At 44.3% G+C, this 26,834-nt stretch overlaps 1 protein-coding gene across 2 annotated transcripts in view; it reads right to left on the reverse strand.

Annotated features, from left to right (window-relative positions):
• Positions 1-14,067: 14,067 nt before the first annotated feature.
• Positions 14,068-26,834, reverse strand: part of Sec24b (SEC24 homolog B, COPII coat complex component) — an 80,621-nt gene continuing 67,854 nt past the window's right edge. Inside the window, exons 15-25 of one of the 2 annotated variants that reach the window (XR_009379915.1) lie at positions 25,532-25,655; positions 24,981-25,139; positions 24,240-24,413; positions 22,227-22,337; positions 21,107-21,282; positions 20,515-20,652; positions 19,511-19,615; positions 17,979-18,071; positions 16,158-16,261; positions 15,471-15,951; positions 14,068-14,542 (exon numbers count right to left, since the gene is read on the reverse strand). Coding sequence is in view for 1 of the 2 variants with exons in the window: in XM_059266228.1 (XP_059122211.1) it covers positions 15,837-15,951; positions 16,158-16,261; positions 17,979-18,071; positions 19,511-19,615; positions 20,515-20,652; positions 21,107-21,282; positions 22,227-22,337; positions 24,240-24,413; positions 24,981-25,139; positions 25,532-25,655 (1,299 nt within the window). In the remaining variant the exon portion in view is untranslated. Of the gene's footprint in view, positions 14,543-15,110; positions 15,952-16,157; positions 16,262-17,978; positions 18,072-19,510; positions 19,616-20,514; positions 20,653-21,106; positions 21,283-22,226; positions 22,338-24,239; positions 24,414-24,980; positions 25,140-25,531; positions 25,656-26,834 lie in introns of those variants that run through there. The other variant, XM_059266228.1, reaches the window with a different exon arrangement.

Raw genomic sequence — 26,834 nt, forward strand, 5'->3', positions numbered from 1 at the left:
AGCTGAGACACACCATTGCGTTTTGCCTGCTCTGGTGTTACAACGTTAGGTCCAATAAAAGGCTTCTCTAGGCCAATGGCAGTGATGCACTTTAAGCCCAACAATCAGGAAGCAGAAGCAAGAGGATTCTGTAAGTTCAAGGCCAGCTGGGTCTACATAGCAAGTTCCAAGTCAGTCAGGGATACACAGTGAGACCTGGTCCCAAAATTAAAAAAAGAAATGGTCTTCTATACAGTTGTCAAAGTTAGGGTTTCTATTGCTGCAATGAAACACCTTGACCAAAAAGCAAATGGGGGTTGGTATTTGGCCTATACTTCCACATCATAGTCCATCATTGAAGGAAGTCAGGACAGGAATTCAAACAGGACAGGAACCTGGAGGCAGGAGCTGATGCAGAGACCATGGAGGGGTGCTGCTTACTGGTTTGCTCCCCATGGCTTGCTCAGTCTGCTTTCTTATAGAACCCAGGGCCACCAGCCTAGGGATGGCACACCCTACCACAGGCTGGGCCCTCCCCACATTGATCACTAATTGAGAAAATGCCCTACGGGCTTGCCTGCAGCCTGATTTTACAGAAGCATTTTCTTAATCCAGGTTCCCTCCTCTCAAAAGGCTTCAGCTTGTGTCAAGCTGACATAAAACTATCTAGTACAAGAATGGTCTTTTCTGCTTTGATAGGGTAGGCTGAGCTGGTTATGCAAAGGGAAAAAGCAGAAATAAAAAACCAGTGGCAGTCACAGGGCCAGGACAGCACCCTGAGCACCAGGAGCAGTGGAGAAACCAAGCCCTCCGACGACCCCAGGGGAGGCAGAGCTGTGGAGGGCGGCAGGCAGGCCACGCCACAGAAGTGGGGGGAGCCGCAGGAGTGGGGGGAGCCGCAGGAGTGGGGGGAGCCGCAGGAGTGGGGGAGCCGCAGGAGTGGGAGAGCTGCAGGTGTCGGGGGAGCCGCAGGAGTGGGGGGAGCCGCAGGAGTGGGGGGAGCTGCAGGAGTGGGGGGAGCTGCAGGAGTGGGGGGAGCCGCAGGAGTGGGGGGAGCCGCAGGAGTGGGGGGAGCCGCAGGAGTGGGGGGAGCCGCAGGAGTGGGGGGAGCTGCAGGCTGCGCTGACAATCCGCAGAACTAGAATTGCAGAAACGGGTGACCCAGACAGGCAGTGCTGGAGAGCTGGATGTTAGGCCAAGCTCTGCAAAAGCAGAGCCACTGTGGCAAGTCCAGCAGCAAAGGCAAAAGGAATGGTGATGCTCCCAGCGAGCCAAATGAGCGAGGCTGATGACTGACATCAAGCTGCCAGGGCCTGCCGAGATGGGTCAGCAGGGGATCGGAGTTCCATTCTCAAACCACGGGGACCTCCAGTTCCACGGGACCGGATGCCCTGGTATCCGGCATGTACTTGGTGCACGTGCATGAACGCAGGCAAAACACTTGGCACACAAAATAATCTAAAACAACTTTTTGAAACATGCTTCAAAATGTCATCGATCCAAGGGGCTGCAGGATGGAAGCTCAAAGACGCCAACAACTAGAAAATCTGATGTTCTGGCTCCGGGACTTTTTGTTTACAAAATGAATATCAAGGTGTTTACAAATATCCCAAGGGCTATACTTGGCAGCTCATACCTAAATCCCAGCACTTCGGAGGCAGAGGCAAGGGGATCACTACAAATTTGCAACCTGCCTCTAATGCATAATGACTTCCAGGCAAGGGCTACCTAGCGAGACCCTTTCTCAAAACAAAACAACAACAATAAAACCCATGGAGTGTCATTCTAAGATCTCTGTTACACATGAAGCCAGAGTTTGGATCTAGTATTTAGGTCTAGAATTACATAACTATGACTCCAAGATTTTAACCTTAATCTAACACTTCCTGTCTTCTGCTATGAGCTGACCACTGGCCCTCGCCCAGCCACAGATGTCATAGACAGACAGGATTAGGGTGATGCTACAAACGTGCTGTGCAAATCCTGAACTTGAAATTTGGATATTTTGTACATCATGAAACCACATGAATTTTCACTTGTGTGTATACATATTCACGCATGTGTATCGATGCCTGTGAAGGCCAGGTGTCAATCTGTGGCGTCACTTCTTAGGAGCTGTGCCCCTTGACTTTTCCCAGGACAGCACCTCTCACGCAGACCCCTTGCTCACTGATTAAGGTAGGCTGTCTGGCCAGCAAGCCAAGGATCTTCCTGTCTCTGCCTCTCCAGCACCAGGATTGCAAACATGTATCACTGTACCAGACTTTTTCTTTTGGGCCACCAACCAACCCCCAAATCATGACATGGAGACCTATTATTAGTTACGAACACTTGGCCTTATCTTAACTCTTATTTTAATGTTTCTCTTTATCTATGTTTTTGCCTCAGTTTTTATCCTTTTCTTCCTTTCTTTTCTTTTGATCTCTCTCTCTCTCTCTCTCTCTCTCTCTCTCTCTCTCTCTCTCTCTCTCTCTCTCTCTCTTTCCCCTGCTGTCTCCATGGCTGGCTGGCTGGCTGCTGGCCTCAGGCATGTCACTCTCTTTCTCCCTCACTTTCTCTCCTGCCTTCTCTCCTTTCTCTGGAGTCTAGATTTCTCCTTCTTATTCTCTCTGTCCATCAGTCCCGCCTATCCCTCTCCTGCCTAGCTATTGGCCCGTCAGCTCTTTATTAGACCAATCAGTACCTTAGGCAGGCAAGGTGAAACAAATGTAACACATCTTTACATAATTTAACAAATGCTTCACAAACAAAAGTAACACATCTTTATATCATTAAACAAATGCAGCATAAACAAATGTAACACATCTTTACATCATTAAACAGATGCAGCATAAACAAATGTAATACACGTTTACACAGTTAAAGTAACAGTCCACAGCACAAACAAATATAACATAAGTTCACATAGTTAAAATAGCATTCCACAACATATCACCATGCCAACTTCCTACTGTAAGTGCTAGGGACTGAGTGCAGGTCCTCATGCTTGCATAGCAAGAACTGACAGAACGTTCTCTACAGCATGTGGTTTTGATTTTTGAAAACTATGACTTAGCACTTGGGAAACTGAGGCAGGAGGATTATCACTAAGGAGGTTGAAGCAGAAGGCCTATGAGTTCAAGAACCATCTGGACCACAGCAAATTTCAGTACAGCATACGCTGAGTCATACAGTTTTGTCTCAAAAACCCAAATGAGTACATGAGAACAGGCCAAACCCCACCCCTGTGGCTCTCCATGAGCACCAAGCCTTGAATCTGATAACATGTGGACACTGTAGACTAAAATGGCTTGGTTGTTTCTGAAACACGTTAAGTGTCGTTAACCAACTGACTATACTAAATAGGAGAGAAGGCAGAAATGGCAGCGCACACACACACACACACACACAAAGTTTGTCTCTGGAGTCGGTAAGAACTTCAGTGATGGCAGGGACCGGGAGGCATCGTGAGGACAAAGCGCAGACTCCGTAGGCAAGGATCCTTCGGCTCTGTGCACAGTTGCATTGTGAGATGATGTCATCATCATCAGACTGTCATCATCCCCAGACTTTGCACACATCTTCCACACAGTCTTCATGAAACTCTTACCCAAGAATTAGGATTACGTCACACAGGGATGAAATGGTGAGAGCTTGCCCAGGTCATACAGCTAGAAGAGGGGCCATCACGTGCCGGGTGCAGGACTGTGATTGTTCTTTGTTTTTTTCTCTCATGACCACAGTTATTTCCACTATACCTTCTCAGCCTGTGTTCCAATTTCTATTTGAGCATCACTCAACACTTTTAACACGGTAGGAAATTCCAAACTCATCTTCTGAAGGGTTTCAGTTGAATCACCCGTGCTTTGTTCTTGTACGTGTCCATTAACTTTCAGTATCAAATATGGAAGTCTTAAAAGGCACTGTGAAGTCTCTAGATCCCAAAGGAGGTTCTCCTTGCTGGTTATATAGTAACAAATCAATTCCTCTTCAGAACCTGTACAAGCTCCTCATTGTCAGTATAAGGAGCACAAATGGTCAGAAAGCACTCATGACTTCTGACTCAGTGGGAGTATTGTGTCCATCTGGGAGCTAAGACCCCACAACTCTGTGAATGTAGGTTAAGATGGAAGGCTCACTTCGATCTTCAGATTATCTGGATACAGGCCAATGTCAACGGCTGATTCAAACGGTTCCTGGTGATAGCACTCCCAACTACCTTACTAACTGAATCCTCAGAAGGGCGTTCCACCTGTCTATCAGGCCAGCTGCTTTTTAGGGTAGCAGGCTACAGTAAGACTAGTGAGTTTCCACTGCCAAACTTCTTATGAGTCCCTTGAGCAGAAGCAATGTTGTGAAGGCATTGAGGGAGCCCACAGAGGGCACATGGGCAGAGTAAGCAACTCCATAAACTCCATGTCCACACATGTATGTGTGTGTGACCTGGAAGAAAAACTGCTCCATGATCTGCATGTCATTGGGTAGCTACCTGCTTCCCCAGGGAAAGATGCCACACTGAGGTACCAAAGCTAATGATAGGCTAAGAATACAATGGCTGCAACCAGCTGGACTTTTAGAAGGATATCCAGTGTGTGTACCTTGCAGCTTCTGTCCTCACAGATGAGACCTCTTTGTATACAAGTCCTTGAGCAAAGACTAGAGTGGCATCCAGGGCACAGGAGGCATTATATGAGCTCCTGCGGGTTCCGGCAGGCCCACTCTGTGATTCTGCAATCAGTAGTCTACACAGCCTCTCTGGCCTAGCGGCTTTATTCTGGAATCTCTGTGCAGCCTAGGACTCCATCACTCTGGCATTCTGCGTGCCTGCAAAAGCAGCAGCAGCAGCGCGTGGACAACATCAAGTTCACATCATCTTGAGATACAGCCAGGTCGCCTTGACTCATGGCTGCAGTGGTTTTGGAGTTCCTGAATGCCTGATTGGAGACAACATCTTTCTGTGTGGTCCTTTCCTGCACAATGTTCTAGAAGCTCTTTTCATGTACTTTCCTTTCAAATTCCTTTTTCAAATAGACTTGCATTTGTGCATCCTGTAGCCTTGGGTGGCAGAGGTCTCAGCTTTTCCTCTTACTCCAGTACCAAGGGCGCAGATTCCCTCGGTGACACTCCTCTGTTTAACAGTCACAGCCTCTTGGTCCCCAGCTGCCTTAGCCACAACTTTAAATGTGCTCACTCTTTCCTTTGACAGGTTGTTTGAATTTCTATTTAGGATAGCACAGGTTTCTTCTTTCCTCTCAAGGACCATGTCTGCAGTTCTTCTATTCGTTTCTTGAGACAGGGCTTACTTCGTCACAGGCTAACCTCAAACTTGCTAACCTTAAACCTCAAAATGATCCGGAACTCCTGAGCTTCTTGCTTCCACGGCCCAAGTTCCCATTACATGCACATGTCACTACATCTGGCTTCCTTTTCAACTCATTTGCTAACTTAGAATTACTCTACACAGCCGGATAGTGGTGGCTCACACCTTTAGCCTCAGCACTCAGAAGGCAGAGGCAGGCAGATCAATGAGTCTGAGACTAGCTTGGTCTACAGAGTGAGTTCCAGAACAGCCAGGGCTACTACACAGAGAAACCCTGTCTCATAAAACCAAATATATCTCTAGCTATAAAAAGATATATTATTATATATAATATATACATAAATATATATTATATGTAATACATATATCATTCCATGGAATTTTTTTTTTTTACAAACATTTACTAAATACCTAGTATATGCCAGGTATGATAAACACTGAAATAAAATAGGCAGTTGTTGTGGGATATTAGTTGAAGATGTGTTATATTTTGTTTATGCTGTGGAATATTTGTTTAATGATGCAAAGATGTGTTGCATTCTTTTATGCTGCATTTGTTTAACTCTGTAAAGCTGTGTTACTTTGCCTGCCTAAGGCACCTGATTGGTCTAATAAAGAGCTGAACAGCCAATATCAAGGCAGGAGAAAGATAGGTGGGCCTGAGAGAATAAATAGAAGGGGAAGGGAGGAGAAAAGGAGGAGGGGGGGGGGTCAGGGGTCAGCGGTCAGCCACCCAGGTATACAACCAGCCACAGAGTAAGAAGGGATGAAAGAATACAGAATAGAGAAAGGCAAAAGGTAGATGGGATAATTTAATTTAAGAAAAGCTGGCTAGAAATAAGCCAAGCTAGGGCTGGGCATTCCTAAAAATAAGTCTCTGTGTGTTTATTTGGGAGCTGGGTGGCGGGCCCCCAAAGAGCAAAGAGTAAAATAACCACTACAGGCAATGTCTATGTTTTAAGAAAGAATGCTGGTCAGGTGGTGGCAGTGCACACTTTAAATCCCAGCACTTGCGAGGCAGAAGCAGGCAGATCTCTATGAGTTTGAGGCTAGCCTGGACTACAGAGTGAGTTCCAGGACAGCCAGTGTTGTTACATAGAAAAATACCTTTCTTAGAGAGAGAGAGAGAGAGAGAGAGAGAGAGAGAGAGAGAGAGAGAGAGAGAGAGCACAATTATAATGTAGCATGGCTGGGGTTGTGGGGGAGACGAGCACAGTAAGGGCGCATCTAACCCCAAGGAATGTCTAACCTAGCACTCAGCAAAGCCTGAAGGAAGTAGTAATGCTTTGGCTGAGTTCAGAGGGGCTCATTGAACAAAGCTAGGCAGGAAGGGGGTCCAGCAGGCCTCCCAAGAAGGGGAGCCACACTTTGGTAGGCTTGGGTGTGAATGGCAGCAGCTCCTATATCATTACACAGTTAGCCGTCCTTAGCTGAGTGCTACGTTCTGCTTTCAAGTTCTATGTTCTGCTTGCAAACCATCTTCCACTCCAACTTTGTTCCGATCTGTTTTTTCTCAGATTAAGTCCCAAGGGATCCCCATAAATCCTATTAAGGCAATTTAGACTCATTCATTTGGGGGTGAGGTTTGGCTTTCAGCTGACAGCTTATGAGCATGCCATTTCAGTCCTAGTTACTAAACACCTTAGTTCTAAGCCTTGGTCTTCCTTGTTTAAATGTGTTCTTCAGCCATTTATTCAAATATTCTTCATTCCTGACTCTGAAAAAAATAATAAAAACTCATTTTTAATAATTAATTGGGAGCAGGTCACAGTACCTTCTATCCTATTCCAATTTGTCATCCAATAGGAAGTTCAATCCTAATGGAGAAGGACTATGAAGAAGAAATTGAATACCAGGGCTGTGACTGATTCATTAAAAATTAAAGATGAGAAATTCATTTAAAAATGGGAGTGTCCTCTTAACTGGTACAGTTTTACAACTTGCCTAAGGGTAAATGTGAAATGAATTGCTTGTAAGTGTTGGTGGTCCAGGGGCGAGCACAGAGCCTTCCAGGAAGGGCTGGTCAGTTCTATTAGGCATTCAATTAAGTTAGCATGGTTTTGTACACTCTGCCTTGGGATGGGCACTTGGGGATATGGGAAGTAGGATAAGAAGTTCAAACAAGATAAAGGTGGACTGGGGGTGCAGCTTAGTGGTAGAGTACCTGCCAAACATGCAGAAAACCTGGAGTTCGACTCCTAAGTGGGGAGGGAGGGAGGGAAGGAGGGGGAGGCAGGATGGAACTAAGGAATAGTCAATCCCTCCCCTTAAGTAAGTTCATATGTAATAAAGAACTGAAAGGAACATACAAAAATTGCTTTTTTATTTTTAAGAACTTGAACACACAATTATAACACTATAGATTTACTTAAAAACACAGTATTTCTATTGCCCTTCTCTTAATTTGCTATTATCATCAGTAAGTGTTATAAGCAAAGTATAGGTTAGGCTATACATACTGGGGTTTTTTGTTTTTGTTTTTGCAATGTCGTAATTATTTCATTTCTGAGCTATCTTAAAATCTCATTATAGGAAACCAGAAAAATAAAGTATAAAGTGTGCACATATATGTCACCAAACACTAATTAAAATAATCTGCACCACCTAAGTGGCTCTCGTAAGGTAATCATATTTGCAGCAAAGCGAAGAGTCAAGAGAAGCCATGGCCACCTCTCTGCAGGGCTGCTCTCCTGAGGGGCTGTCCATCCCCACTGTCAGGGACAGGGCAGCTCGTGTCGGCTCCTGGGTGACCTATGTGTGGGATGGGGCCTGCATAGGTACTTCTGGGCAATCTTATAAAATTAATCTTTGGATAGAAAACAGGATTTTTGTGAAGAATAGTTGTCCTAGTAAAATCCAAATAAAATATTAACCACCATTTGTGCATACAATTTTTAGTAATCTTAAGTCAGACTCAGAATGACAAATATATTTTCTCTCATATGCAGAACCTAAATACACACATTCCTAACAAGACATTAGATGGTGGATGATGATGAGAAACAGTGAAGGAGAAACACAAAATATATTTACTCTCATTTCAAAAATTTTATTTTACTTTTTGAGACATGGTCTTACTATGCAGCCGTGGATGACCTAGAACTTAATATGTAGACCAAGCTGGCCTTGAACTCAAAGATCCACCTGCCTCTACCTCCCTAGCTGGGATTAAAAGTGTGCACTACAACATCCAGTTCATACTTATTCTCATAAGTGAAATCTAGATTTCAGTGTGTGTGGGGGGCGGGAGAGAGGATAGGGGCCGAAGTGGGACTCTGGAGGAGGACTGGTGTGTGGGGAGGATGGGGTCAGAAGTGGGACTCTGGAGACAGGATAGGTGTGTGGGGAGGATGGGGGGGTCAGAAGTGGGACTCTGGAGGAGGACTGGTGTGTGGGGAGGATGGGGTCAGAAGTGGGACTCTGGAGGAGGACTGGTGTGTGGGGAGGATGGGGTCAGAAGTGGGACTCTGGAGGAGGACTGGTGTGTGGGGAGGATGGGGGGTCAGAAGTGGGACTCTGGAGGAGGACTGGTGTGTGGGGAGGATGGGGTCAGAAGTGGGACTCTGGAGGAGGACTGGTGTGTGGGGAGGATGGGGGGGGCAGAAGTGGGACTCTGGAGGAGGACTGGTGTGTGGGGAGGATGGGGGCAGAAGTGGGACTCTGGAGGAGGACTGGTGTGTGGGGAGGATGGGAGTCAGAAGTAGGACTCTGGAGACAGGATAGGTGTGTGGGGAGGATGGAGAACAAAGTGAAGGAGCAAATATGACAAGGTACAATGAGATATGTTATTAAATGTCATAAGGAATGCTATTATCGTGTATGCTAGCTGGAAACCTCAATACAAGGCGGCAGTGGGTGGGTGGGGGGTCCTGTGAAATGGCTCAGTGGATACAGGCACTTGCCACCAAGCCTGATTACCTGACTTTGATCCACATAATCCACATGGCAGGCGAGAACTAACACAGGTGTGCCCCTGAGTAAATAAACATAAAAAAAAAGCATAAAGAAGCCCAAAGACCAAATTTTAGTGATCTGTAGTACCTCATTTAGTGGCGTGCTAGTTAGCGTCATTGTTGCTGTGATGAAAGACTAGCCACAAACGGCATGGAGGAAAAGTAAATCAAGCTTGTGAGTTAGAATCCCTCACTGAGGGAGTGAAGGCAGGAGCCTGGAGGCCTCAGCTGAAGCAGAGACCACAGTGGAACAGCTGCTCACTGGTTCCTCTCCAGGGCTCGCTCATAGCATCCATGAGCTTTTTTATTCAACCCAGGGGCGGTACTGCCCGGATAGGCGGGGCCCTCCCACATCAATCATTAAACAAGAAAATGACACAAACAGGCCCACAAGCCAATGTAGCGGGGGGGGGGGGGGGGGGGGGGGGGGGGGCTGTTCCTTCCTTCCTTAGGTGAGGTGACACCTTACCAGGCAGTTCTAGCTTGTGTTGACAGGAACTAATCAGTGCAAGTGGTTACAAGTAATTAGTGCTCATTATCCAAAAGAATGAACATCTGTAAGTGCGCATCATTCACCAACGGGCGGGTCTGTGTATGTCCCATCAGAAGACAACCATGGCTAGCTCCCCTGCTAAAGCCACTTACACACGTGTGCTTGCCTACTTCTTACAGACATCGTCGTCGTAAGGAGGCAGGAAGGGTGACGCCCAATTTTCTGGTGGGCAACATTTCCCTGAATTCAGAGATCAGAGGGGAATGAATCATAAACTACTTTCCTATCATTTTGTAGTTCAGGTCTTTGTCTCACGTGACAAGCTAGTGTATGAATGCTTCCTCCCTCCTTTGATTATGAGTCTCAGGGCTGAATTCCAGCCATCAGGCTTAGCAGCAAGCACCTTTACCCACAAGCTATCTTGGTGGCCCATTATTTCCTTTTCTTGGACAATATCTGGACAATATCTTCAATTTTAAACAGTTTTCATATTTTCAAAAATATTTATTTATACATGTCAAATAGCCTCATGGCTTCCTTAATATAATTTCCTCATCTGGGTATTTTCTGGTCTCATGACTACTACAGTTATATTCTCAAGTAATTATCAGACATTGCCTGGGGGAGGTAACTCATTGGTAGAGTGCTCACCTAGCATGCACGAAGCCCTGGGTTCCATCCACAGCATCTTATGAAATCAGGTACAGTGAGGCACATCTGTAATCCTGTCCCTCAGGTGAAGATATGGGATCAGAAACTCAAGGTTATCTCGCTCTGCTGCATAGTACCTTCGAGGCCAGTCTGAAATACAGGAGACCCTGTCTCAAAACAAAAACAAGTAAAAATAAATGGCTAATGCTACTTGACACATACATATATACTAATGTCTGGATACTCTTCTAAAATACAGTATGTGTTTCTGGTGAAGCCCCTGCCCAAGTGGAGGAAATATTAGACAGATACACAAAAATTTCTCCCTGGAATTTTATTCTGATCCCCAGCCTAAGATCAGTGTCTTGTCTTCTTTCCTTTTTTTTTTTTTGTTTTTTGTTTTTTGTTTTTCTCAAGACAGGGTTTCTCTGTGTAGCTTTGTGCCTTTCCTGGATCTCGCTCTGTAGACCAGGTTGGCCTCAAACTCACAGAGATCCGCCTGTCTCTGCCTCCCAAGTGCTGGGATTAAAGGCATGCGCCACCACCGCCTGGCTCTTTTTTTTTTTTTTTTTTTTTGAGGGATGGTATTATGTAGCCCAGGCTAGCTCAGAATTTACCATGTCACTGTGGATAACCTTGTTAATTTTCTTGCCTCCATGTCCCAAGCACTGGGATTACAGCTATACACTTGGCTTTGGAACCTAGATAGCTTTCGATAGAAAAGAGAGCTCCTGGTAAGCATGCCCTTTGCTCACCCAACAGTTGGTGTCTCACAAAGCAATTGGCCAGTCTTGTCCCCTGAGACCATCACAATAAGTGTCCTCACATGTACATTCTAACACACTCACCACATGCTCTTATTGACATCCATCTTCTGAGGGATGACGTCCCTTGTCATTCTGAGTTGGACATACTTAATTTTTTAGGCACACACACACACTTGGCGGTGGTGGGCCATCACACATGCCACAGCAACTGTATGAAGGCCAGAGGACAACTTGAGAAAATCTGTTTTCTCCTTCCACCATGTGGATCCCAAGGACAAAACTCAGATCATCAGGCTTGGTGACAAGTACCCTTACCCGCTGAGCCATCTTTCTAGCCAAGGAAAGGTATTTTGAAGTTATTAGGTAGGCTGGAGAGATGGTTCTGTGGTGGAGAGCACTTGCTGCTCTTGCAGTGGGCCCAGAATTGTTCTCCCAGCACCTACATAGCGGTGAACAACTGCCTACAACCCCAGATCACAGAATGTGGTGCCTTCTTCTAGCCTCTGTGGGGACTGCAGACACATGGTACACACAGATGGTGCAGACATACATGCAGGCAGAACCATACACCTAAAGTTAAATATTAAAAGAACTAGTACACATGTGTCATACAAAGTGATTGGTTTTATAATGAATGACATTTTAATCAAGAATATCATGGACTTTGAATTATATTCATTCTCCATTATCCTCTCTTGACCCTCTTCTCCCCTAATAGTTTCCCTTCTGCTATCATGCTTCATACATGCATATTTATGCATACATTTGTGTATTGACTATTATATATAACATATATACACACATATATTTATATATATATTCTCCTCCTCCTCTCTAGCTATCTTTGGTAACATCCCAAGTATTTACTCCCAGATATACTGGGTATAACCTACAGCAGTCCTGTCTCATGGCCATTTTTTAAAACACACACACACACACACACACACACACACACACACACACACACACACGAAGAGCTGGTATTTGTCTGAGCTGAGTCTGGCTTACTTAACAAGATGATTTTCAACTCCAGTTATCTTTCTACAAATGGTGTAATTTTGTTCTTATAAATAAATTAAAAACCTCTAAAATGTGTACATAGAATGTGTGGTTTGGGTTCTCATTCCTGTGAATGCCTCCTCATCTGTAGGAGCCCAGATTATTCTTCCTCTGTGTTACAGGTTCCCCAAGCTCTTGCTACTCGGCATCATACCCTGTCACTTGCAGTCCTTTACTTGTCACTTTAGGGACACTTTCATAATTACCAGAGGATCCACTTTAAGCCTGGAGCTTTCTACCCTGACCCCCTCCTCTAGCTGTCTTTGATAACATCCCGTGTGTGTTGTAGAGTATTAGTTTAAGATGGGTTACATTCGTTTATGCTGTGGAATATTTGTTTAATGATGCAAAGATGGGTTGCATTTTTTATGTTGGATTTGTTTTAACTCTGTGAAGCTGTGCTACTTTGCCTGTCTAAAACACCTGATCGGTCTAATAAAGAGCTGAATGGCCAATAGCAAGGCAGGAGAAAGGATAGACGGGGCTGGCAGGCAGAGAGAATAAGAGTCTGGGAGGAGATGGAGGAGCAAGAAACAAGGAGAAAGAAAGCTAGGGGCCAGCCAGCCAGCCAGCCAGAGAGTAAGAGTGAAAGTAAGATATACAGAAGTAAGAAAAGGAGAAAGCCCAGAGACAAAAGGTAGATGGGGTAATTTAAGTTAAGAAAAGCTGGCTAGAAATAAGCCAAGCTAAGGCTGGGCATTCATAACTAAGTCTCTGAATTTACTTGGGAGCTGGGTGGTCGGCCCCCCAAAAATGCAAAGAGTAAAAACAACCAACTACACAAGTGTTTACTCCCAGATAGTCTAGTCTTGTCATGGACGTTAAAAACATGTGCCTGCTTGTCTGTACCTGCACCACATGCATCCGGTGCCCTGGAGGCTGGAGGACAGCAAGTTTCTCCTAGAACTGGAACTGCAGGGGCTGCAAGCCACCCCTTGTAGGTGCTCTTGACCACTGAGTCATCACTCTTCCTGTGACAATGAATTGACCCCATCCCAAACTCAAACCTGACTCCTGATCCTGACCATGCATTCCTTCTGTATCGATAGCCCACCAGGCCTTGGACCGCATTGGGATCTGCAAACACTAGGTCCACTTTGTCACCCATTTTGTGTTCCTGTAATTTAAATGAGTCCCTCCGTGTATCCCGTTTTAAAGACAGGGTCTCACTCTGTGGACAAGGACAGCCTTGCACTCCTGGTCCTGCCCGATCCTAGGATTGCAGGTGTGCCCACCAGACACAGTCCTGCCTGTCAGATGCGCTGCATATCAACAGTCAGGGCAGCCTCACTCTTCCGGAGGTACCAGGCACTTCCCTACTTCTCTGCTGATCTTCTGACCCCCTTTAAAATTATTTTCATTGCTACTTCATCACTGTTTTGCTACTGTTACGAATCATAATGTAAATACCTGACATGCAGAATATCTGATATGCAACCCCTGTGAAAGGGTCACTCAACCCCCACAGAGGTCGCTACCCACAGGTTGAGAACTGTGGTTACAAGGTTTCTTGTTTTGTTTTCTGCCTTGTGCTACGTTAAGCGATTTAGTAATTTTTAAAATAAATAATAGAGTTCACAAAGATAAAACACTCTTCTTTAAGTAGAAATACCACATTTTTGTTCTACAATGACAGTATTAGACCAGTAAGATGGAGATGAGAGAATTAACTTCCAGTGTCCTGACCCTCCACACACTTGTTCTCATACACACACACACACACACACACACACACACACACACACACACACACACACACGATAAATAACGACTGACAGTGTTTAGTTGCCCTTAGGCACCCGCAGTAAGCTCCTGGGTGGTGACAGCAGGGTGCAGAGACAAACAGAGTCCTGTGGGGGCTGTGGGTGGGGAGAACACTTGGTTTTTATTACAGCTCTGCCACCAATTAGTGTGAGTCATTTAAACTCATTTCCATCAGGAGATGGGAGAGTGCTTTTATCTTTATCTAAAGAAAAGCAGGAACCCCAGGGTGCTGTCTCCTGGGATTATGCTCTGGTAGGAGAGAGAAGGCCAGGGACTCCGCCAAAGTGTGCAATGCTTGAGCTAGGTTCTCCAGACCACCACTGCTGCCAACTGTCTTCAGAAGCCACTTCTCCAGATCGCCACTTCTCCAGATGGCCACTTCTCCAGATGGCCACTTCTCCAGATCATCACTTCTTCTCCAGATCACCACTTCTCCAGATCACCACTTCTCCAGATCATCACTTCTCCAGATCACCACTTCTCCTGATCACCATTTCTGTTCCCAAGACGCCTCTTTGGAGTCTGCGTCACTTTCCTTCTATGCCCCCAACCAGTACCAAAACAAAGACATTTTGCTCTGAAAAAACAAAAAGAAAGAAAAGGAATCTAGAAAGTTATAAAACCAGTAAAAGTCACACATGCCAAGAGCCTTATTTTTTTTCCTAACGTTTACCAACAAGGACTTTCACAGTGCATAAAATAAAATTCCACTCCACAATCCAATGGATCACCATCAGTTTTTATAGCAAATAATGTACTGTGAACGACAGAGTTTGATCAGAACAAAAATCTCTCCGAGTTCAATATGATCTTCAATATGATTAAAAAGGAAAGCCACATGTTCTTAAAATTTTCTCTTTACAAATTGGTAGGAAAAAAAAAATCCTTAGTTTAAATGAGATAAGATTATGTTCAGTCATTAAGCATTTTGAAAATAGCATCATGTTTTAGAATACAAACAGTAGTCACTTGGTAGTATGTACAAACTAATGACGACGTATAGATTCACTGATGAATGCAACTTGGTATTGCATCTTCTTCAATCAGTTAATTCAAGATTCCCACTGTTTAAAAAACATCACCAATCCCCACCCAAAACAAAAACCCTCCACAAAACAATCAAATAAACAAACCACCAAACCAACTGTCAAGCAAAATATTTTTAATTAGTAGGCTGATCATAAATAAAGCCACATAAAAGATTTAACAGAATTACAAATAGTTTCGTGTTTCTTTTGTGGATTGAATTCATAATATGCATTAGTCAACCTCATTCCCTAACTGTGACAAAGAGTGTCATCCAACAATGTCGCAGTTTAGCAATTCATATTCTTAGTTACATTTACATTCTCTTTACAAATGTAACACTTATGTACATTATATATATTTTTCCTATAGTTCATAGACTGAAAGTCTAGTGCCTTTACAGGGAAATGTTGAATTCATTTCGTGAATATGAATCATTCCTGTTAAAAAGTAATTCATACAAACAAGTGACACAGTACCACTGCCCTGTGGCATCTCTCATCCGAGCTCAAGTCCAGAAACGTTATGTTAATTGTAGAAGACGACTTTATCTAGTTGAGATTGTGACATGTCATTCCACAGTCCTGGAGTCTGCCGGCTCAGAAGAGCACTGTACTGCTGCACTCCTGCAAATGCATAGAGCTGACTCGGCACCATGCTGGGTGAGCAGCATTCCTTGGAGGGACTCTCACCCCCTCTTCCCTCTATCTCTGGCCCAAGCCGCAGACACAGTGATGGGCATCGTGCCTTCCAACACCACCTCGTGTCAAGTCTCCTGTGCTTCTCTGATGGATCGTGCTTTACCCGGCTGTGGAGCGGTCCACGCTGACTCACTCTGGTGGACTTCACTTACAAATCTGCTGCTGAATGTGAATCAGAAACTCGTAGTAAGAGAATGCAGCCTCCATGCGGTCTTCAATCAAATGCTGGAAGAAGTCTGTTTTGGCGGGACTCTCATCTCTGAAAGGCAGAGAACATCATTTACCCAAAATGTATTGTATCGTTACAAAGAATAAATCCACATTGTAGAAATACAACTATGTGGACTCCAGGAAAACGGAGCCCAGGAGAGGTTAATCAAGTCACACGCCCACCACTACAAAGTCCTGAAATTTGAGGAGAAGCATAGGAAAGATGACATCATCATGAAATTACGGAAGACTTACTTTACCAGGTGAAGGACAGGGCTTAGTGGTCGGCTGTCTCTAAGCCAGGTTATAAAGGATCTAGTTCTCTCGGATGAAAGCGTGTCTAGCTCTGGAAGATGTGTCTGGTAAAAGAAATATAATTAGAAAACACAAATATACACTAACATTGAACACACCTTCTCTCTCCAGGCTGCATTCCTTTTAGTAAATGCAACAGAACGGTTGTAACAACAACAGCAGTTAACCCTATAAGCATGTATATATACACAGATTTCCCGGAATACATCCACAATGTACAGTTTTTTGGAGTAAAATAATATACTGCATCATACAGCATGTGATCTCCAACTGGTTCTCTTAAGTTTAAAAAACCTTTGCCAACTGGTAAATAGATACTGGGGCTTCCAGGCAGCCAATCACAAGCCTGCATTCTGCCCCTAGACCCAACAATAGCAAAGCAACCACAGGGAGGAAATTTTAGTTGAAGAAAAAAAAACAAGTGTGTTTGCTGGTGAGTCTGGAGTATATCCACGATATTTTACCTGGCTACTGTACTGTTCTAGACAACCCGGTAAAGCACACACATCAGCTGGTGTGCACCGGCACCCTTCAACTTCCCGTTTCCTCCAGGGGTAATATATAAACGAAGAGGGCTTTCACTAAACTCCAAATCCACCTTAAAATTACACAGAACTTACTTGAAAATCACATTCTGAGAAGTTCATCTTTCTTTGATTTTTTTTTTTTTAATTTATAAAGATTTACTTATTTTGGGAGGCTGGAGAGATGACTCAGAGGTTAAGAGTACTCCCTGCTCTTCCAGAGTATCCAGGTTCAATTCCTAGCACCCAAATGGTGCTTACAATTGTCTGGAACTCCACTCCCAGCTGATCCAACACCCTCTTCTGGTCTCCGTGGGCACCAGGCGGGCATGCACATGGTACACCGACATACACACAGGCAAAACACCCATATCCATAAACTAAGTAAACATTTTCTTTTTCCAGTCTGGCCCACGGAGGGAACTTTTTAATTAATTAGTTTATTTATTTACGTGTGAGTGTTTTGCCTCTATGTATGTATGTACGACACTGTGAATATAACTGGTAAACTAAGCCAAATGGCCACAGCACACACACACCTAATCTTAGCACACAGGAAGAGGGACTGTCAACCTGGGGCTAACCTCATCTACAGAGTGAGTCCCAAGTTAGCCAAGACTACACAGGGAAACCCAGTTTGAAAAAGTGGGGGAGAAGAAAAAAAGGCAAACATCACACAAAGTTTATATTGAAAGAAAACATACAAATATATAAAAGATAAAGCTTAATACTACAAAAACTGTTGACATAAAGTTACTTCCTCAGTCCTAACTAACATCCGCTCTGATCATTCCATCTCCATCAATGAGGAGAGAGAACCTTGGTCTCATGGAAACTAACAAGGTGGAACAGTACAATGGCATGTTAGGTCTACGCTAACACCAGTGGGTCTGTTAGCACTTCCTCAGGGCAGGAAGAGCACCCACACCCTCACCCGGGATTCCACCCAGTCTCCTGCTGGAGAACATAAGAGGCAGGTTAACTGAAGGGGTTCCATGAGTAAGCTTTCCTAAGGTTGTCATCCAGGACAGGGGACCTCAGTGATGCAGCTGTGCTGGGTCACCCACACCTTTGTCTGCAATCCCTCACCCATGTTCCTAAGGCACCTCAATAAATTCCCTGTTCACCAAACTGGCTTGCACGGAGCTGATACTTCTGCCTGTCATCAGTGTCCTATCCGGAGTAAACAGACATTTACCTCTCCTCCACAAAAGTAACACAAGAAAAATCCACTGACCATTTTTGGTGGTATTGCTGCAAAATCAGGGTACCCAAGCACATTCTCTATAAAGTTATTGTCACAGCCTTTGCCAATCCAAATGTAAAAAACCTAAAAAATAAATGGGGGGGAGGGGTGCAACAAAATATTAAATTCCCTAATAGAAAATCCACTCGAACTAACTCAGTTATCATACATAGAAGAGGTCATTTATGCTATCTCAGACACAAAATCTACAAACATAAAAGGGGATATATAACTAGAACATTGTAAACCTAGTTCTAAGAATCAAAAGCACTTTCCATCTTCTTTGCTTAAATGTCAAGGTTTCTAAGACTATTTAAGGCTTCTTTATTTAGGGGCTGGAGAGATGCTCAGTGGATCTGTCAGTCTTGCAGATAACCTGGGTCTGGTGCCCAGCATCCACATGGTGGTTCACAGCCATCCGTAACTCCAGCTCCAGGGAGATCCAGTGTTCTCTTCTGACCTTCTCAGGTACCAGGCATGCATGTGGTGCATGGACATACATGCAGGCAAAATACTCATGCACAGAAAATGAAAACTTTAAAAAACTTTTTTTCTATGTGTATTAGTATTTTGCCTACGTGCATGTACACCTCTTGTGTGCAGTGTCCACAGGAGCCAGAAGTGGATGTCAGAGCTCTGGGAACTGGAGTTACAGATGGTTGTGAGCTGCCATGGATGGGTCTTCTGGCTAAGTGCTCTCACCCAGTGAGCCATCATCTTTCCAGCCCGTGCACGTATTTCCCTAACAGGAATGTACCGCTTTAATAAGAACATTTGACCCTACTGGGAAGCCCCCGAGCAACACTGAGTAGCCAGGCCCCTTCCCCGAGGACCTCTCCCTGCCCTAACTGCTGGACCCTGCCCTCATCCTACAGAGTCAAAAGCCCAATCTCTGGACCTGAGATCCTACCGATCTCTACCCTGGGAAGCTCCACTCTGAAAAATTCCACCCCCTTCTCAAAAAACTCTATGTAAGCTCCCTATCCTGTTTAGTTTGCTGCTGTTTCTCGCTCCAGCAAAGGCAGCCACCCTCCTGTTTTTCCCCCGCTCCCAATAAATCTCTTGTGTGCAGCTCATTGTGTGGTGTGACTTTGTGGTATTCCTTGGCTTCCAATTTCAATTACTATCTCTACTTCAACTCATGAGTTCTGTGGCTGTTTACACTTGTCTGGACTACTGGTCACTCCTTCCGCCACTCCTGAGCAGTGAGTGACTTCTCTAACCTCCAACCATGAGAAGAATTCCTGGCAGTGGACAGAAGCTGAACCACAAGAGAACTTGAGGTCCATTTGAATTCGATGGTTCTGATGGTAAAGCTCTTGATGGCAGGCATTTCTTTTCTGAGTATATGTAGCTGGACAATGTGCTAACTTATACTGACGTCCACCTGTAGGGTCTACGGTAAGCTGAGCTCCTGCATCAGTCCCGAGTCCCTCGTGCCCGGTCTGCTGGGTGAAGCCAGGGCTAGCCCGTGTGTGTCCTCCATCAGGCACAGCAGCAGCTTTGCCAGCAGGGATGCTTACCGAGCCACAGTCCAGGAGGAAAGCTCCCTCTCTGGTCAGCTTCTCCGCAGACAGTTTCTGAAGCGACGGCTGAGGCACGACCCTGTCATTAACATGGATGGCGCCCTGAAAAGGCAGAATCCAGTGAGTCATATGCAATTGCTGTCTAGGACTTTAGGAATCAGTTACTTCTATAAAACACTAATCTATGACACCTTTTAGAGAATGAAAACACACTGGCTGTACACCATGGTTTTACAGTAGAATGAAGACATTCAAATGTATTCAAATTTAAAAAGTGAGCTGGGCCGTGGTGGCGCACGCCTTTAATCCCAGCTCTCGGGAGGCAGAGGCAGGCAGATTTTTGTGAGTTTGAGGCCAGCCTAGTCTACAGAGCGAGACCCAGGAAAGGCGCAAAGCTACACAGAGAAACCCTGTCTCAAAAAAACCAAAATAAATAAATAAATAAATAAATAAAATTAAAAAATATTAAAAAAATAAATAAAATTTAAAAAGTGAAAATGTAAAATGGACTATCTGTTCCATTTACTTCCCTTCTAAGGTCAGTGTGTATCAATACTACGACAGCTGACTGCCACGTTTTACATTCCTCTTACAACATAATACTATGTATGCAATGAATACTAACCCCAAAGAATACAGTTTAACACAAGAAAGAAAAAAAGACACTATACAGTTGTATATTACAAGTCTTATTGGGTAACGGACCTGGTTTACTATGTAACCAAAACTGCAGTCTGGTCATATCCCAAACTGCCAACAGCTACAAAATACAAACGGACATCACTCTGTAACTTATCTTTGAATCAAACATTAAAACCGAACTTCCCACAGGAAACTATTTTTAAAAACTCTACCCACTGGCTGATAGCATCCTCAATCCCATTGTGTACGTAGGTCCCTAGAAGTCTTTATTATTCGAATGTTCACCACCACAGGGAAGAAGAGAATGGAAGAGCTACTGAAAAGACCTTAGCACTTTGTGCAGAAGGTCAGGAGCATACCTCATCTGTCAGTCTGTCTATCCTATATAAGTTGGGATGAATCATTTTCATTAGATGAACAAGTGGCTGAGACTTCATCTGGCACATGGCATACACACGATCATCCAGGCGTGTGCTTGTACCTGTTCTAAATGCTTTCTGCAAGGAAAAAAGACACATGTTCCAAGTGAAACATACATGCAGCACGTAAACAGTAAACCCAACTGTGGGGATTCAAGGCTCAGCCAATATTTAATAGGCAAGGAAGTAAATCAGTTTCTCTGAACTAAGTTGATGCAAATATGCCTTTAACACGATGAAATGATGGAAAGAAACTCAGTAAGCGCTAGTCCTTAGCTTAGAGTCTCTTCCAGGAGCACATGTGGCCATTTCATAATTCAAACTGCTCATACAAAGGAAAAAGACATGTTTTGACAAGAGCCATGGTGCATCTGCACACCTCCATATTCCACCCACTCCCCCATTTTCAGAAGTCTTACAACACCAAAGCACATAACTCTCTAGCTAACTACTAAAAACAATACAGATTTCACTCCTTCATCCACCTGAGAGCTTGTAAGAAACTGATGAGCTATGACATATAGAGAACTACCTGTTTGAGAAGCGCCAAAACATAGAGCGGGAGCAGCTTGAGTGAGCTTGGTGCTGTCAGGGTGGAGCGTGGCACACTCGACACCGCCGAGCTATAGGCGGACAGGGGGTCCACCACAGCATTCACCAAGGCATCCCTGGCATCCGACAAGCTTGATGACACCGAGCGATCCACAGCTGCGGAGTGAGAGGGAACTCAGCCACCAGATCCCAGTAAGTGCTCTCTTCTCTCAGACAGGATGGACACACACACAGACACACACACACACACACACACAGACACACACACACACACACACACACACACACACATTTCTACACACTAAAACCCTGGAGGAGGAGTATGGATCAATGCCACACTCCTTCTATCTTTGGTTCAACTCCTAATACTACCAAATGAGGTGTGGAAAGGAGGTCTTTCAGTAAATGCTATCATAATTTTGCTCCAAGTTAGTCATAATGGCTGCTTTCTCCAGTGATGTAGGAAACAGCAAGGCTCACTGCACATTTGTTTATTCATAAAAAGAGACTCAAACCCAAACCTCAGGAATGTATTAATTACTGAAGGCTTCTTTAAGTGTAGAGTAAAATGTACTTTTCTGAGTGTAATTCTATGGCAGTTGGCCATCAAATGCAGAATTGCCACCACCACCACACTAAAGATCCACGGCAGTTTCATCACCCCAAATTACTCCCTGTGGGGCTCCTTTGCAGTGAAGGTCTCTCTCTGCCCCCAATCTATTATCCTTCGTGTAAATTTTCCTTTTGCTAAAGTCATGTAAATGGCTTGTGTCCCCTAGCATAAAGCCTTTGGAAGTCACACTAACTGTCTGACAGACCCTTCCTGCTCACTGCTGAGCCGTATTCCATGCGTGGATGTGGGACGGTTTACACATTAGTTGAAGGAGATCCTGGTTTTGACAAATCACAACCTCCCTAGGAGATTTTAAACCAGGAATTATTTTTAAAATGTAAGAACAGCATAATTCATCCTGTAATACATAAAAATGTATTAAAAGGTTTTAATTAATTGAGGGATTTCTAAAGTTAAAAAAAAGTAGAAAAGCCCATGGTTTTACGGTTAGAAACAGGTATTTCACCTGCTCTTCCGTGTTACTCACCCATGTTGGCCAGAAGGCAGATGGCAGCTTGCACATCCACTCCTGCGTACACATCGGCGAGAGAACTTACCACCGGCAAGCAGAGTGTATGCACTCTGATTCTCCGCTCACCTAGTGAATGGAACACGTCATTACCGCACACAGGGCTAAGAAGAGAGCACCCAGATCACAATTTCACTCTGATTACTGTTCTGCTAGACTAAATCATCAACAACACTCGGAAATAGAAAAGGCTTTATAATTAATATGTTTTGAGTGGCTTACTTTTATTTATTTATTTATTTTTTGCATGCTAGGGATTAAAGCCAGGTCCTCACAAATGCTAGGCCCTCTGTAGCACTGAGCTGCACCCCAGTCTAGTTAGCATGTTTCAAACACAATATTCCCCAGAGACTGGACAGAGGATAAGAACACTTGCTGTTCTTTCAGAGGACCGAGGCACAGGTCCCAGCACCCATACGGCAGCTCACGACTGTCTGTAACTCCAGTCCTGGGAAATCTATGCTCTCCCCTGACCTCCAAAGGCACCAAGCATGCACACGGTGCACATCCACACATACAGAGAAGCTATCCACTCACATAAAATAAATGTCTTTTTTTTTTTTTTTTTTTTTTTTTTTTTTTGGTTTTTCGAGACAGGGTTTCTCTGTGTAGCTTTGCGCCTTTTCCTGGAACTCACTTGGTAGCCCAGGCTGGCCTCGAACTCACAGAGATCCACCTGGCTCTGCCTCCCGAGTGCTGGGATTAAAGGCGTGTGCCACCACCGCCCGGCTAAATGTCTCTTAAGAAAATTCTCCAACCCTGTAAACTATGAACATATATATCTTACATGCGGTTGAATGTTAATTTCTGGTTGGTTTGTTTGTTTTCAAAGATTTTATTTGTAATTACGATAAATGTATACCTATACATGTAAGTGTGCATGTACCCACAGAGGGCAAAAAACGGGGCTGGATCCCCTAGAGCTCGAGAAAGGGGGAGATGTGATCTGCCCTGTGTGGATGCTGTGAATGAACCCAGCCTCTGGAGGCAGCAAATGCTGTCACTGCTAAGCCACCTCTCCAGTTTCCAGTTTACCTTCAATATTGTTCTAAATTATACTCAAGCAAGTAAAACATCAAAGACTGTCAAGGAGGAAATGACGGCCCCCCTTACTGCAGTTTTTTATTTTACAGAGCACCAATGCAGAGGACGGTAGAGTTAGTCACTGTGCTTGCCAGAAACATATGATGCAAAATATGAATTTTCCATAAATTAAGAAAATCACATGACCAGAGGAATGGCTCAGCAGGTGTAGGCACTTGCCATCAAGCCTGAAGACCTGTGTTTGAGCCCTGGGACTGACTTGTGAAAGGAAGAACTGATTCTGTAATTTGTCATCTGACCTCCCCATGCACACTGCGGCATGTCTGCCTATGAGTGTACACACACAGAATTACTAAATAAATGTGATAAAATATTTTTAACTGTGTTACTTGGGGCTGGAGATGGCTCAGTGGTTAAAGGTGGTTGCTGTTTTTGCAGGGGACCTGGGTTTGAGTCCCAGCATCCATATATTGGCTCACAACCACTAGTAAGTCTAGGTCCAAGAGATCCAATACCCTCTCTTGGCTCCCATGAGCTTCTGTTTGCATGTGCTGCACATAAACTCATACATGCACGCACACATAAATAGTAATAAATCCATCTTAAGGTGTGTTATTTAAAAATTCAAGGGGCTGGAGACATGGCTCAGAGGTTAGGAGCACTGACTGCTCTTCCAGAGGACCTGAGTTCAATTCCTAGCAACCACATGGTGGCTCACAACCATCTATGATGAGATCTGGTGTCCCCTTCTGGCCTGCAGGCACACATGCAGACAGGACACTGTATATATAATAAATACAATTTTTAAAAAATCCGCTACTTAGTCCGCTCCTGCAAGTGCCATTACTGCCGCAGCATATCATTCTTTCTCTCTCTACTAAAGGAGGCAGAAGAGGGCTACACGGCGCTCCAGTTTCGACAACCCACCTTTGCTGGATGTGTAGAGCAGGGCTGTCTGAAAGCACACTAAGGAAGTGTCCGTCAGACTCTCTTCAATTGACAGCTGTACTGCAAACCCAGCGTCAGGATTGATGTTGGCAAGAGACAGTAGGTCGGTGGAGCGGACAAAGAAGTTTCCGTGGAAAGTGTGCATCGAAAGACCTGGGGGAGAGAGCTGGTGTGAAGATGAGCAAGTCACTGCATCTCTGCGGAAGTGCAGAGTGAGGCTGGTTCTAAGTGACCCAGGTTTATAAAGGGAGGTTATTTATAAATGCAGGTTCTGTAAAGGGAGCCTTAGCCTCATTAACCTACACTTACACCTAACCTTACTATTACAGTCTACATGCAGGTCCAGCTGAGACATAACTGTAATACACAAAAGTGAGAAACCGAGGGTTCCTTACTTTGGATTTAAGATGAGATTCTGCCCCACAAACACTCACAAAACCCAAGGAAGTCATCAATTAAACAGTTGTTAAGGGAGCAGCTTTTCCTCTTCCCACCATCACTAACGTGCTTTCCTCCTGCTTTTCCTGAATAAACAAAGATGTTGCTTTTATCCACGGATTCTAGTTATTTAAAGAAACCGGTCAATGGTCGCTCAATAACTACATTTCAGACCGGGTTCAGCTGGACCCATCCTCTGTGATGGACAGCCACCCATAGGTCTGGGAATGCTCACTGATTGACAAGGAATGGAACAGACACACACTTTTCACAAGTTCATACCTTTAGTACATCTTATTCTCATAACAGCTTCAAATCCAATTTTCCTAGTGAGGTACCGTTTTAGGTCTTTTTGTAACTTTTCTGCTTGCGAAGGATTGTGAGTAGAGTGGAAAGATGGATAGTAGAATATGCACCCTGCAGAGTACTTGGACATGCACGCTTTAGGGAGAAATACATCAAGTATTAGCTAGAGAAGTAACGATAATCTACTCGTCTAACAAGTACTACAGATTCCATGTTATGAAAAACTGTTATGTGAAAGCCCAACATCGACAGGAATGAGATAAATCTGAAACCTGAGACATTTATAAAATATAAGACACTGAAGTTTATTGTTGAGCAGAATGGCTAAGGGAATCATGCTACAAAGCGGAATAGCAAGAGCAGTTTCTTCGGGTATCGGGCTTTGAAGTGTACTGATAAACGTCACTCATACTACCTATCTAACCCACGCGTCTTCCTCCACCAGTACTAAGAGTGCTTACCGAAGAGCACAGCGTTCATTACATGTGAGAAATCTCTAAGTAGGTAACATGATGACATCCTCTTACCCAAAGAAGCAAGGTCAGAATACTGGGAACTGAGAAGGAAGAGATCCACTGCAGTCTGCTGTCCCGAGCAATCCAAAGCAAGTTTCTTATAGAAATCAGTGGCAGGCCCAAGATGGTGCACCACCTAAGTCAACAGATCATAAAGAGCCTTTGGCTATGCACACAGTATATGTCTCTTGTAACAAGGGAGAAGATACATACTTCATTCCATTATCGCCCAACAGAGTATGGGCCCAGATTTCCAACAGTAACAAGACTTAGTGTTTACAGCAAGCACTATGGCTCAAACCACTGCACTTTGGAAACTGAAGCAAGAGGACTGCTGAGTCTCCAAAGCCAGCCTGGGCTACCCAGTGAGAACCCCTCACCTTCACCCTAGTGGGGAAAACAAACAGCACACAGCTTTAGATATTTTATATCAGCTGAATGAGTCAATGCTCCTAAGATTTTCATTAGCTCTCACAGATGAGAACACTGAGGTGAGTCTGATGACATCAGACTGATCAGAAAGCTAGCCCCAGAGTGAGTGCTACTGAACATGCTGACATCCTGTTACTAACAAGGATAAAGAAGGCTTAACGAGTTCCCTCCCAGCTACTGGACAGCTGACTACTTTCACCTTTACTAACCCACACATACTTTATAGGGTTTCGGGGATCTCAGAAATCACAATGAAAAACGCCAGAGTTTATGTGAGTGGAGACCAATTACATTAGTTTGTGTTCACCAAGCATTAATACCCGGAGAGTGAGATTATTGAAGGCTTACACTTTCTTTACTATCTAAGTTTTCTATAATGATTAGTATTCCCTCCGTAACCTAAAAAGCTTTTTCATAAGCATGCTAAATTATAAGAGTTTGATTAAGTTTTTCACTTGTATAATAGAAATGACATTGGGGACAGAAAATCAAGCCATAACTTTATGATGAAAGAGCCATTCCACCTTTGGCAAGACAGTACTTTGTTCATGTGTAAATAAAAGCATTAGGTAGGGCACGTTTCTAAACATTAAAAATGAATGTGTCTGGTTTAGTGTGGGTGTGAGTGCATCCATGCCCCCCTGAGCTGCGGGACTGCTGGGACTACAGACGTGCCACCACCTCCGACGTTCTACCTGAAAGGGACTGAGTTTGGTGAGCGGGTGGGTATGGTCCGTGCTCTTAGCACTGAGCCATCTCTTCAGACTAAATTTTATGTTCTGCTAACTAAGTAATAAGAACACACCAAACCCCCAAATAAAGGCAATCTGGCTTAAACTCTTACTGGTTTTATTTACCGCTAATGAAGCAAAGAGGAGGTAAT

Source organism: Peromyscus eremicus, chromosome 6 (assembly GCF_949786415.1).
Source record: "Peromyscus eremicus chromosome 6, PerEre_H2_v1, whole genome shotgun sequence".
NCBI lineage: Eukaryota > Metazoa > Chordata > Mammalia > Rodentia > Cricetidae > Peromyscus > Peromyscus eremicus.